This window comes from Gobio gobio (assembly GCF_949357685.1).
Source record: "Gobio gobio genome assembly, chromosome: 25".
Lineage (NCBI taxonomy): Eukaryota > Metazoa > Chordata > Actinopteri > Cypriniformes > Gobionidae > Gobio > Gobio gobio.
The window spans coordinates 29605819-29620455 of record NC_137121.1 but is presented as its reverse complement, the minus strand read 5'-3'; the positions used below and the strand labels follow the sequence as shown (position 1 = coordinate 29620455).

Here is a 14637-nt window from a genome sequence, read left to right as displayed (position 1 = left end):
GTGTGTGTGGAGCTGTGGCGTGTGTGGATTGCATGTGTGTGTGTGTGTGTGTGTGTGTGTGTCTGTGACGTGTGTGGATTGCCGTGTGTGTGTGGATCTGTGGCGTGTGTGGATTGCATGTGTGTGTGTGTGTGTGTGTGTTTGTGTGTGTGTGTGTGTGTGTGTGTGTCTGTGACGTGTGTGGATTGCCATGTGTGTGTGGATCTGTGGCGTGTGTGGATTGCCGTGTGTGTGTGTGGATCTGTGGCATGTGTGGATTGTCGTGTTTGGATCTGTGGTGTGTGTGGATTGCCATGTGTGTGTGTGTGTGTGTGTGTGGATCTGTGGCATGTGTGGATTGCTGTGTGTGTGGATCTGTGGTGTGCATGGATTGCCGTGTGTGTGTGTGGATCTGTGGCGTGCATGTGTGGATTGGCGTGTGTGGATTGTCATGTGTGTTTGGATCTGTGGTGTGTGTGAATTGCTGTGTGTGTGGATTGCCATGTGTGTGTGTGGATCTGTGGCGTGTGTGGATTGTCATGTGTGTGTGGATCTGTGGGGTGAATCTGTGGATTGCTGTGTGTGTGTGGATTGCCATGTGTGCGTGTGGATCTGTGGTGTGTGTGGATTGCTGTGTGTGTGGATTGCCATGTGTGCGTGTGGATCTGTGGCGTGAATCTGTGGATTGCTGTGTGTGTGTGGATTGCCATGTGTGCGTGTGGATCTGTGGCGTGTGGATTGCCGTGTGTGTGGATCTGTTGCGTGCATTTGTGGATTGGTGCGTGCTCATGTGGATCTCATGCCTAATATATCCCACCCACTAACAGGTGCTGTGATGGAGATAATCAGTGTTATTCACTTCACCTGTCATAATGTTATGCCTGATCGCTGTATATTGTAGTAATATTTAGTTTGCAGCGTTATGACAGTTGTGTTCGATTTATACTGATGCAGCACCACTCAAAAATTGTTCAGTCACTAGAAATATGTGAAGCATACTACCGCTTGTCATGTGATCTCATGAGAAGACTCATAATAAAAACTGATTTATATCCTTTCACACAGTTTACTGTGCAATTGAACGTAAAAGGTACTGGTCATTTCATCGTATGGTTCTCCTGCACCCCTGCAGTTTTATTACCTTTTAGGAGTTTGCGAATTCCCAGTCTTTGTAGGTGTTTATTTCAAGCCTGGTAAGTTGACTTCACTTTTTTTCTCCTTTATTTTCTTTTTCATTGATTGTACACTTTGAAGTTATGAATTAGAAAACAGTTTAACAGTGTACAGTGCTCTCAATAACCAGAAGGTGGCAGCACAGTCTCATTTTTAAATATTTTTTAAATTAAAGCGTTTGCCAGCTTAACAATTACCTTATGTATTTTGCAGGTGTGTGTATATGTGTATATTTATATATACATACACACACATACAGACACACTTAAAAGATAGAATGTCACCACTGAAAATACTTAATTGTGGTCTTCTGTTGCTGTTTGGATCATTTTAGACACAAGTTTTGTTTATATATAACTTTATTTGCTTGGCATGAAACAAGATAAAATAGCAACTTAAATAATCTCACATCTTTAAATAGAACATGTCCTTGTTTTTCTCCATTACAAGATTCATCTATAATAGCTTAAAATAAAACAATTATGAAGGGGAAAAAGATACGTTCTAGCCTCCCACTTGAGCCAAACTCTGTACAAAATGGCGTCTGTTGAAGTGTGGGAAAACTGTTGTCCACAATTTAACACAATCTTAACGTACGTTAGTTCGATAGCTGTAGCCACACAAACGCTGCAGCATTTAATGTCAAGCTTGTGTCCATTAAATGATTATTTTTAGAATTCATGAAACTGTCCACAAAGCTCAACTTCAGTCAGTCCGTCTTTTTTTTTCAATAGCATATCCTTTTCATATTTCCTCAGTCTTTCCATATTGTCTTAACATCTACACATTCATGTCCTTTCTTCTTGGTGTATTTCCTTCCATCTTTTCCTTTCACACGCGAGAAGTCACTAGCAGTGAGCGTAGTCTGCGCGCTAATGTTGCCTCGAGCTCTTCCAGAAGAGGGTCTTTTCCAGACCCGCTTCGTGTCCCGGACCCCAGGATCAGCGCCCGGAAGGCTTCCCTCTCCAACAGACCTGCCATGTTCTGCAGGAAGAAACCTTCACAGTATGTACTGAGCTCCACCGCACCATGAGCCTGAAAAAAAAAAAAAAAAAAATTAGTCAGGGAGAGACACTTAAGTAATAATTATTAAACACACTATGCAGTTTTTCAGAACTTTATTCTGCCGCAGTTGCCACTTCCGCTTCTTCCGCTCATGCTTATGTGAGGTAACGCAGCATATTACTCTTAAACGTACCATATTAGACACATTTGAGAGTGTTGAAAATTGTTATAACGTTACTCTGTGTGTTCACCTGGCGGCTGCTTTGACACACTTGCACACTGCAGTAAGAGATCGATATTATCAGGGTTCCCACTCTTTTTCAGCAACCATTTTCCAGGACATTTTAAATTTTACTACGGCGGGAATAAAAGACAAGGATCATGCCAAATATTGCTTTCTAAGTCTTTAAAAGCCTTACAGTTTATTGCCATTACTTAACAATCCATTATTTTTCAATACGAGCTCTTAATCATACATTATGACTATGGAAGCTTGTTTACACCACAGAATAGAAAGAAAAAGTAATTGTGACTTTTTATCTTGCTATTCTGACTTTCTCGCAATTGCGAGTTTACATATTTGTGATATAAACGCGAAAATTGCCGCAATTCTTTTTTCCTCAGAATTGGACTTTATAACTTGCAATTGCAGTTTAGATCTCACAATTCTGAGAAAAGAAGTCAGAATTGCAAGATATAAACTCGCAACTGCGCAAAAAAGTCAATTGTGAAGAAAAGACTTGCAAGTTTATATCACGCAATTCTGATTATATCTTGCAATTCTGACTTTATAACACACAAATGTGACTTTATATCAAAATTATGTGATTAGGTAGCAGCTTACGAGTTAACATTCACTGCATACATTTGAGCAGTTCATAGCATTAGCATTAGCTAACACAAGACTAAACATCATTATTCAAAATCCTACTCATACGCATCAAACTCAGCAATCCTGAACATGTGCTTTCTGCAACTAGCGCTAATTGTTTGGGCCAGCAATAAACTCTTTATACTCGGCTAAAGAAATAACTTTTTTTTAAAGAATTTTCCCAGACAACAACAAGATTTTCCAGGACATTTTACATTTTCTCTAATTTTCCATGTGTTTTCCAGGACTGGAAAATTTGTCATCAATTTTCCAGGTTTTCCAGGACGAGTGGGAACCCTGATTATGGATTGTGTTGCTAAATAGCATGCAATTCATTTTAAGACATAGCATGATGGAGAAAAGGCTGTTTTACTGTACAATAATTAGTTTTCTGTCTATAAATGTCTCCTAACGGTTGTTCCCTTGTCTAATAAAACACATAATAAAGCGTCTTTGGTGGAAATCAGAAATCGAGGGTAATGTGGGTATGATGTCATTGATAGGCGACGCACAGACACGGTCTGTGTCCTGGTTAAAATCGCTTATTTCTCTGGATTTAAACATTCTTGGAACATTTGGGATAATGTAAGTACACAAGTCAACAAAAGATATAACATGGTGTAGTGGTTTTTGGATATTTTGGTACAAAAATCTCACATATTGTGCCTTTATATATTTTTTTACAGGATATGAACAATTTAAAGTAAATATTAGTCAAATGTTTCCGCCACGGACTAAAACTAAAATATAATTGCGACTTTTTAATCTCACAATTGACTTTTTTTCTTCAAGTTTAGATCACGCAATTCGGAGAAAAAGTCAGACTTTCTAGATATAAACTCACAATTGAGATGAGTCACAATTACCTTTATATTTCATTCTTTGGCGGAAACAAGCTTCCATAATATTGTCTTGCCTTTTTTTTTTGGTTTTATTTCTTTGTCATCATCAAGAATACAATATTGTACAAAATTGTAGAATATCATGATACCACCAAAATACTTCTTACTCATCACAACGGAAATATGTTTGGTCGGTTAACATTTAAACAATATTCAGATTCTTTTTTTATGGCATGTGTTTCATTATAATTATACAATTGTACTTATATATTTACTCTATAAACAATTATATCGATTTTTTTATGATCCTATATAATATTATGTAAACAATTCTATATTCTTACCTTAGCAGTGTGGTAGATGCTCACAGCATTGTCAAGGTCAATGCTCCGAGCGCAGAGAATTTCACAGTGCCGCTGTAGCGCCCCCAGCTGGAACAAACTGGCCGCTGACAGTAACTAGAGAAGGGAAACAAACGGGTGAACAATCCTTCTTTACTTGCTTATTACTTGCTTCAAGCTAGAAAAATATTTTACTGTCCAATAAGAAAGTTTCATCTTTAGTTATTGCAGGTTAACTCAAGAGTGCATGAAGAATCCTTCCAGTTTCATTGGCGAAGGCCAAATTTTGCACGGGTTGGACTGAATCTTGTTTGTCTTACCTCCAGCAACTCTGAGACGCCCATCTTCAGAGACTCTGTCCCCCCGCAGTACAGGTATGACATCATCATCTGGATAAACACAATGAGATCGTGATTAACTCCTGATAACATCTTGGAACACCCGGTTATCGCACGGGTTCAATGAGGGTTCATCTCATGTTACCTGGAAGATGTTGTACTTGACGTTGCTGATCTCGATGTCTTTGCGGGGCTGAGTGTTGTCCGACCCGTTCAGTGCCAACAGAGTTCTGAACCTGATCCCAGAGCAAACATCCTTTATTCATAATGCTTCAATTGTGTCAAAAAATAGAATCTACTTCAGAGACCCGTGCTATAAGATAACACATTTCTATTATTCTGTCACTGAGGTAACAGGCTCACCGATCGGACGCTGTGAGCAGCAGAACCCCGTGAGCATAGAACGCTTTGCCCTCCACTAGGAACGTCACGTCAGACATCTCTGGGTTGTTCAGGAAGTGTGGGTCTGTGGAAAGAGGAGAAGTTGGAGTAATCATTTACAGTCAAATGAAAAAAATTACGACAACTAGAATGTGCACAACAATGTCAATGAAAACGAAATGACCAGAATCAATGACGTGCAAACTTTAGTTTCTGAATTTTAGATCAATGTTGGAGGGTCCAGCCAATGTTGCCAAGTCATAAATATAACTCTACTGAGATGAAGTGAATTACCAAGCTGAGCAGAGAGAGCGGCCTTCTTTTCTTGGATAGGAGGGAGTGGAGCAGGACCATAACAGTGACTAAAAATGATGCCCAGCTGTTGGAATATTGCCTCGTTCTATAGAGGAAAGGAAAGACTTAGTACATTCAAATGTAGTACCTACTCAATCTCTAGCAAAACTACCTTATGACTTTGCGACCGCTAAAAAAGTATGCTCTATATTAGGGCTGGGTATTGACACAAATTTCATGATTCGATTCGATTTCCATTCACAAGCTTTCGATTCAGTTTTCGATTCAATATCGATTATTGTGGATATATATCAGACACTAGCCTGACAAGCCAGACCCACATCAAGATGTTGGGTCTGGAAACTCACCATTGGCAGGGCTCAATCCGAGGGGCGGGATAAACGGTTGTCTTTCAAATTCCCTCTGCACGCAATTGGATAGCGCTACAGCCAACCAGAGCAAAGAAGGGGAAGCGGAGCTAACGTACGTTAGTTGATAGACTTTTGCCGTATCTGGTCGGCAAAACTCTGAACACATCTTTTCTTAAGAATGACTTCAGTGCCGTTCTTTGTTCTTTTCTCAAAGAAAAGCTTAACTTCAAGTCTTCCAGAGTCGCGGCCAAAGCCGGTTCGAAAGACCGCTGTTCGTCAGCTTCTTTGTTTACAAGTAGCACGCAACCTCGCAACTCTGCCGTGGGGACGTGACGTGCCGCCATTATGTCAAACCCGCCCACCGACTCTATACACAATGTGATTGGCCTGACCAGAGTTTGGTTTTTTTCCAGCAAGGAAAAAAAAATCTCTGAACTAATGCTGTATAAACTATACATGGGTGTCAGTTGGTACTACATTACTGTAATATTGAATGTTAAAATTAACTGATTTAAATATAAACAAATTACACTTATTTTTTATAATAATAAAGTTATAATACTAACTTTACAATTACATGATCATATTTCTACTTCAATTAGTTTTTTTAAATGTAAACATTTAAATGGTGGCAGTCATAAAAACTTGACAGATTTATTCAAACATGCATTAATATTGAAGAACATTAAAAAAATGAATATGTAATGTGGTGCATACATTTATCAAAATGCTCATCTATAGGGTTAATTTTTCTAGCTGACTAACGAGTTTATGGACACTGAATGGTTTTTCTGAGGTAAATGTGACGTTACGTGACAGATTTCAAATGACAGCTTGTAAACAGAGACTTTGTTTCATATCAAAAGTTACAAAGCACAAAGATTATTGCGATTTTGTTTGGATGGGAGGATAATCCGTTCATTCATAAACTGAAAACAGAATGACTATTCGATTCTTGGAATTTAAGAATCGGTATCGGTCCGTAAAAATGAGAATCGATTAAAACCGAGAAATCAATATTTTTTTTTTACCCAGCCCTACTCTATATAGTATGAATATGGGTAGTATGAATGAAATTTGGACGTGGTACATCCGCCATGTTGTTACCAGCATCAGTTACGTCGCATCCCTGCTATTCATAAATCGTCTCCCATGGTCTCATGGGAAAGTAAAGTGTCCATCAAATGCACACCTAATAATCTCGGCTGAAGTAGTAGGTCATCCGGGGACTTTTTGCCTACTGTTTGTATTCTGACATACTACTCTTTTGGCATACTCTATACACTTAAAAAAAATGCTGGGTTGTTTCAACCCAAATTTGGGTCTAATATGGACAAACCCAACAGTTGGGTTAAAATTTGAACCTAACGGTTGGGTTTGTCCATATATGACCGAAATTTAGGTTGAAACAACCCAGCATGTTTTAGGAGTGTAGTAGGGAAGTGTTTGATTTCAGACGCAGCATAAGAATTATTTATAGACCTCTTTGCACCGAGTCTAATTTCTTGGCACAAAAAAGCACAAAAATGTTTTAGAAAAATGTCCATTTTAGAATTTGCTGTCATCTTTTAATTCACAGTCTAGTGACAATGACCAAAATTCATTCTGTGTTAGGTTCTCAAATTGGACTTTCTAGGAAATATTTTAGTACCTTGCTATTTTTCAGGATGTTAAACATCAGAGGAAAACCAACGCAGACTAGTTCCTCACAGTAGTCCTCCTCTTTGATGGAACTGAAGTCTCGTAAAAGGGAAAGCGTGACTCCGGCTCTGGACTTTAGCTGAGCGCTGCGCAGTGACTCCAACCAAACATGAAGCTTCCACGGCACTCCTGAAGGATCAGACGATACGTGGAGAATTGTTTGCCAATAATCAAATGCTTAATCACATAAAGTCTATATTTGATCACAAATGATGTGTTACTCTATTACTCAAATCTTGCACTGGAGGGTCAATGCCCTCCAGAGTTTAGCTGCAACCCTGATCAAGCACACCTGAGCAAGCTAATAAAGGTCTTCAGGATCACTATAAAATCACAGGTAGGTGAATTTGGCCCTGTCCCAAATGGCACTCTAAACCCTCGCAGTCTTCCTACGAGTCCGTTCTTTCATGACGTAACGCTGCTTTGACTGTCCGGAAGAAGTTTGCTGCAGAGTTCACATCAGTGCGGGCTCGGCAAAAGTGCGCATCGAGGGCGCATATCGACTGCAAAGGGGGCACTCGCGAGCACCCTTCTGAGATCTAAAATGACAAATGGGACACCCTACGGTCTTGTGGACTTAACGGACAAGCGCACGCGACAGCCACTGTAAGTCCACAAGACCAAAAGTGCATATGAAGTGTGCCATTTAGGACAGGGTCTCAGATCAGGGTTTCAGCTAAACTCTGCAGGGCAGTGACCCTCCAGAACCGGATTTGAGGAACCCTGCTCTATGATAACATCTTATAATGTGTATTCTCCGTAAAAAAAATTACTTGTTAGATATGCGTCTAACCTACCCAAAGATCTGAGCTCCATGGTGACATCCAGGTAGCCGTGCTCTGCACTATAGAATGATGCCTCCTGCAGAGCTTTCATACGGGCCTTACACAGCTTAGGCAGGGCATCTTCTGACACCAGGCTGAGGTTAGGGGATGGAGGAGGGGGTAGAGAATGTCCGTTCCGGCCAGACGCCCGCGTCTCGCCCTCCACACCCTCCGCCAGGATCTCCTCCAGCGAGAGCACGTCTTCCCTCACCTTCTGAGGCTGAGAGAGGAGCTTCCTCAAAACATTCCTGGAGAACATAGTTTTCAATTAGTTTAGTGATGGACAGGTGGTAGACTGATCGATAGAAAGCTAGATGGATATATAGGTAGATAAAATGGTCTGGATAGATAATGAATGTTTGGACATATGGCTTGACAGATTGATGAAAAAGAGAGATGGATGGATTGCTGGTGAATGATTACACAGACAGACAGACAGACAGACAGACAGACAGACAGACAGACAGACAGACAGACAGACAGACAGACAGACAGACAGACAGACAGACAGACAGACAGACAGACAGACAGACAGACAGACAGACAGACAGACAGACAGACAGACAGACAGACAGACAGACAGATAGATAGATAGATAGATAGATAGATAGATAGATAGATAGATAGATAGATAGATAGATAGATAGATAGATAGATAGATTTTATACCCAAGGATAGCTGCTTAGGTAGACGATTGGAAAGAGATATAGCTGGAGAAATAATGAATGCTTAGACATAAGATTGATAGAAAGCTAGATGAATAGATAGCTTGTGAATTATTAGACATAGGTAGACAGAGAGCTGACCAGATATGATATGACATCATAGATATGATGAATGATTGGTGAGAAAGGTAGATAGATGGATGATTGGATGGATGGATAATTATTTGACAGACAGATGGGTGGGTGGGTGGGCGGGCGGGCGGGCGGGTGGATGGATGGATAATTATTTGACAGATAGACAGACAGAATCAATGGATGGATGGATGGATGGATAATTATTAGATAGATAGATAGATAGATAGATAGATAGATAGATAGATAGATAGATAGATAGATAGATAGATAGATAGATTAACAATAGAGATAGAGAACAAATTACTGGACATAAAGATGGACGGATGGATTGATTGATGGATGGATAATGAATAATTAGACATAGATTCATAAAGAAAGGTGCTGGATAGATAGACGATAGAATGTGCTCAATATGAAATCATTATGTGGTAATGCAGCTGTTGTCATAACCGATCATATTCAGAGTTTCCCGAGGGGCGAGTGTGTATTTGATCTGTGTGTTAGTATGATCTGTTCCAGGATGGTGGGAGGTATTACCTATGGCCGTGTGCGGCAGCGTGACTGAAGCAGTTCATGTCCTCATAGAGCGATGATGTCAGTGTGTTACCGTCCTGTGACCTCAGCAGGGGATCCGCACCCCGCGCCAGCAGTAAACTAACCATCTCGTAATTCCCTGTGAGATTGCGAAAGCAGGAGAGTGACCAGAGGAGAAGAGAAGTAGAAACAGATGGTGAGATTGCAGAGATGTGTAGAGTAAATGAGAGAGAACCATAATAAAAGAAAAGAACACAATTCATGATTATTACTGTAATGATCTTGAAAGGGTCATGTCATGAGGAATCAACTTTTCCTTGATCTTTAGTGATAAAAGAGCTTGATGTACTATGAAAACATACCCTCTAACTTTAAGAACTCACAACATCCTCCTCGTCCAAAATCGACTCTACTCTCTTTAGATTTCTGACACCAGAAAAGTGAAATATTAACATTACCGCCCACATTTATAATAAAGATTGCCTATTTAAGTTTAGAAACTTGGCCTGCTTAGTCACAGTGAGGTATTAAGGATGAGGTAGGACAGATTGTAAATTGTAGTGATTGTAGTGGTAAAGTTACTTGCTAAGGGTAAAACAAAATATGACTCATTTGAATATTGCAGAACCTCTTCTTGAATGTCCTCACACCTATAAACGGTTTAATAAAACCAAACACAGGCTCTGAACCGTGGCAAAACACTCCCTTGACCCAATTCTGTCAACAGTTTGTGGCTTCTACAGTTTGGCTCTGCTCTGCCAACACATGGCCGTATTTTTAGGGATTCCTGTTTGGGATGGGAGTGATCAGTCTTCCCTGGCAGGCTGTAAATCTGAGCTGGTGGAAGTTGTGAGAGGCTGATATGAGGGTGTTGTGCCACACACACACCTGCTGAAGATGCCAGCTGGAGAGGCGTCTCGGTGTTGCTCTCCTGTCCGTTACGGACGGCTGCTCCTTCCACATTTGCCCCGGCGTCTAGTAGAAGCTGAAGATACGGACAAGCATATATGTTAAGAAAGTAACAGTAAAAAGGATGACACTTACATTGTGTGGCTACAACTTAAGTGAATATTATTACGTTCCTTACAAAAAGAAGTTTATTCCAGTGTGATATTAAGAATGCATCTTGTATATCAGAGATACACTAAACAAAATTAAACTTAAGTATGCTTGGCTTCTACTGAAAAATATACCGAAAGGTCTAAGTATATTTGGTGTATAGGAGTTAATTTAAAGTACTGTTAAAGGTTTAAATTTAGAAACCGTACAGTATAATTAAAGTACTATAACTATAAGCATAATGTCCCTAAGTTCACTTTAAGAAAATTTTAACTATTAAAGGGGTATTAAAACGAGAAATAAACTTTTCTTTCCGCCTTTGATATATAAAAGTGTGTGTGTTAGTGATGCGCGGTTCGCGGATATATCCCCCGATCGGGCAGGCCAAGTAATAAAAAATAACATTCATATTAATTGCGGGTGGATAAGAGATAAAAAATTTTGTTTGTTTGATAAAGACATTTTGCGAGCCCTGTGGGCGGATTCCGGTTGCCGTTTCTCTACATTGGAAGTTTTCAAAACAATTGTACTGACGGGGGAGCCGAAACTCATTATTATGCAAAACTGTTATCCAATCATAGCAGTGGCCGTTTACTTCCAAGTCTTCAGTGCGGCACGCCCATAAAAACCAAGTGTGTCCATTAGAACAGGCTCAAAACCAGTATAGAAAATAGCCTATTACTTATTCATTAAGATGTTTTTGAATGTAAAAACCATGCAAACGTCATGAGTTGACCTCGGAAAACAGTATAGTTCATGACACCTTTAAAATGTATAGTTACTGAGAATATACAAGTACTTGTACTTTCATAAACCAAAAAGTGGGCTAGAAGTCTATAACTAGTAAAATAACAGTACACCTATAAGTTCACTTGTGGTATACTTCAAAGTATAGTTAAAGTGCAAAATAAAACTTAGACGTAAACTAGTTGTGTAATTAGTTTTCCACTGTTACAAGTATACTTTTATAAACTACGAAATGGGCCGGTTTAGTTCCAATAAGTATTGAAATAATACTTGCAAGTATATTACTAGTACATTGATTTTAGTATGCTATTGCTACATAAAGTATACTTGTATAAAAAATGTACTCAAAATTAACTTGAAGTATACTTCTTTTTAAGACATATGGATGTCAGTAGTATCATCCTTCAGGGTTTCTGCAGGTTTCATCAAGTCAAATTTAAGACTTTAAGACATTTTTAAGACCATTATGAATTAAATTTAAGACCTATAAAGGAAATGCAGTCACAAAATTACTTGCAAAGTAAATGTATTTATTCAAATTGAACTTGTATCGATAAAATTGCACTTCCCTATAGCTCAATCCCACCAGGATATTTTTTGGGTGATTTTTTAGATCAAAATGACTGAATTTGTGGTGAATTTTCCAAATTTGCAAGGTTTTTTTTCATAATTAGGGTACCACATTTACTGTATTATGTTAGATTCACAATAGTCACACATTACAGTAGAATAAACAAAATGCATAAATCTTGTTTATTTTGGTATCTTGCCATTATTTTGCGGTGAAATTACGAATTATGCAGGATCTCAAAAAATGCATTGTTGATTTTTCGTTGTATTTAGTAATCGCGGAAATGCGAAAAACTGGAGGACTATTATCTGAAGAATAAAATCAGTTTTATGTGTCTGTGGTACAATCCGAAAGAGACTCCTGCCAATAATATGAAAGCTGATTGGCTGCAATGTAAGATGCATGTTGGTCTCATTTGTAGTCGTAATACAGCAAATTATATTTGGACTAGCAAAAGAAAGAACTACAACACCCAGAATTAAAAAACAAAACAAAAAAACATTTTAAAGCGCTGTGGGAGCATTTCAATGAGCATTAGAGGTAGCGTTACATGAACGTAGGAAAATTAAGACCTGTTTAAAATGATTTAAGACCTAAAACTCAATACTTCTGCGAATTGAAGACTTTTTAAGGCCTAAAATTTTGATTTTGAAATTCTAGACTTTTTTAGACTTTTTAAGACCCCGCGGAAACCCTGATCCTCGTACATAACCAATTGTGCAAAAACAAAAGTAGTAAAACAACTAGTTCCCAACTAGTGCAAACCCTGGCCTGCAGCCGATCAACTCAATCATGTGACCAATTAAATTTAGCTTGTAAACACTTCATGGATTCCCTCAGAAATATGGATGCATCTATTCACGACATTCAGTGCTAAGGTTAGGTTTTGTATTTGTTTCAGTGTTGTGACTAGCATGACCAATTCAATCTTTAGAATCGGCTGTGGGGTTTGCGCTTGACTGGTTTAGGCATAAAAAATCATGACAAATTAATCAGCTCTTTACCTGCACTACTGATATATGTCCATGTAACACAGCGAACGTGAGCGCCACCCAGTGGCGGCTGTCTGGGTGGACTGAAGGGTGTTTGGGAGAGCAAACGGGTACCTGAACACAAAAGATTATCAGCTTTCATACAGGACTGTTCTCCATTTCTTCACAAAAAAACATTCACAGCATTATAATATTCTATTAAAACAATCTGACAAAATGTTCACAGGCTAGTTTATTTTTATTATTAATTGTTCAGCTGCCGTGTCCAATTTTTGTTGTTGTTGAGAATTTAGAAGGTATGATTAAAGTATTTTTCTTTTTCGGGGAAAAGATGCAAAACAATTCATTTAAGTAAGGGTATCAAAAATTCCTCTTTTTGATATGCATTTATGGATAGTTTTTAGTTTTTTTTAGAAACAAACATCTATATTAGATCAAGTTAAAAAAATTTTTAAAGATTAAAAGATTTAATAACGCATAATGTTTTTGTTCATAGACTTGGTTGATCTCTTCTGACATTTTTTGAGAAAAATTGATTCAAATACCCTTTTTTGTAAAAGAATGCTGAAAATGTGGCATCAGTTTAGCAATTTTTTGGTTAAAATTTTGGGGTTTTTTTGGCAAACAAAGTTTAATCCCATTAAACTTGGTATAAACAGGCCTTAACATCCAAAAATAGTGACCGACTAATATAGTAACTGGTGGTACATACCGCTACATCCAGATTGGCTCCAGCATCAATCAACATCTGGACTAAAGCCTCGTCTCCAGCTGAGCAGGCGTACATCAGAGGGGTCATACCCTGCCACAGATGCAGAGAGAGCAGAGTTTGACATCTGGATCCAAAACATGATATCAGTGTAACAGAGTGATGTATAGTTTGGTCTTGGGTGCTGACAGGTGCTGTTAATGTCTGGCTTGCGGTTCTGATCTTACGGTACCTGGTCATCCATGCTGTTGACACCATCTGGCCCCAGCAGCTCGATGGCCTGGCCAATCAGATCGGTGCGGCCGCAGTTCAGCATTCGGAAGCCCAGGTCCAGCTGGAACTTATCTGTGGCGGCTTTGGCATCCAGCCGCCTGAAGGAACTAAAACAGCACTCGGGCCTATACAAGACAGAAGAAGAGTTCGAAAACATGCATAAACCAAAAGGAGGACAGTGAGTGAGTGAGTGAGTGAGTGGGAAAGGGATCGTGTTGGTCATTACATGCTTTCATGGGTGGAGTGCTGTATTTTCCTGAAGTGTTTTCAAATCATTAAGAATACGCCTTGACATCAGCATGAGGATCAGTGAAAATCTGAGGCTTTGCGGCAGCTCTTTGCCAAGGTTTTAACACAGTCCGATGGAAAGTCACATATAAGGAGGCAGCATGAGATCATGTCTGATACCTTCAGCTCTGCGACACTTTAAGTGCCTGCCTGTGTTGTTTCAGTGTTTAAAAGTCTGTTGACATTTTTAAAATTTGATTTAATAGTCTTACAAGGTTGTGATAGAAACATTTGGTAAATACAATAAAAAATATACTCGGAAAACAAGGTCACCACAACTGGAGGATTTGACAAAGCACCTTTAAAATCAGCATGCAAATTTGCTGCCCCCTTGCTTTACATGAATCATCAGTGCACAGTACTTTATATCATTTCTTATATACTGTATATGCACATACACACACACAATACAAAACCTTCCAGTAAGGTATTTTGAATGTTACACTCTAAAAAAAAAAGGCTTGTAATCATAGGGGAACCTTTTTTAGTGCTATATAGCACCAATTTTGGTGCTTCAGTGGTTCTTCAGCGGTTCTTCAGAGGT

General features: G+C 39.0%; 1 protein-coding gene across 1 annotated transcript in view; it reads right to left on the bottom strand.

Annotated features, from left to right (window-relative positions):
* Nucleotides 1–1497: 1497 nt before the first annotated feature.
* abtb2b (ankyrin repeat and BTB (POZ) domain containing 2b) overlaps nt 1498–14637 on the bottom strand; it is a 69867-nt gene continuing 56727 nt past the window's right edge. Inside the window, exons 5-17 of the mRNA XM_079809877.1 lie at nt 13765–13930; nt 13536–13625; nt 12836–12937; nt 10343–10439; nt 9458–9593; nt 8094–8368; nt 7247–7425; nt 5225–5330; nt 4913–5015; nt 4695–4785; nt 4532–4600; nt 4215–4328; nt 1498–2187 (exon numbers count right to left, since the gene is read on the bottom strand). Of these exons, the coding sequence (XP_079666003.1) occupies nt 1984–2187; nt 4215–4328; nt 4532–4600; nt 4695–4785; nt 4913–5015; nt 5225–5330; nt 7247–7425; nt 8094–8368; nt 9458–9593; nt 10343–10439; nt 12836–12937; nt 13536–13625; nt 13765–13930 (1732 nt within the window). The 3' untranslated portion in view covers nt 1498–1983. The remainder of the gene's footprint in view (nt 2188–4214; nt 4329–4531; nt 4601–4694; nt 4786–4912; nt 5016–5224; nt 5331–7246; nt 7426–8093; nt 8369–9457; nt 9594–10342; nt 10440–12835; nt 12938–13535; nt 13626–13764; nt 13931–14637) is intronic.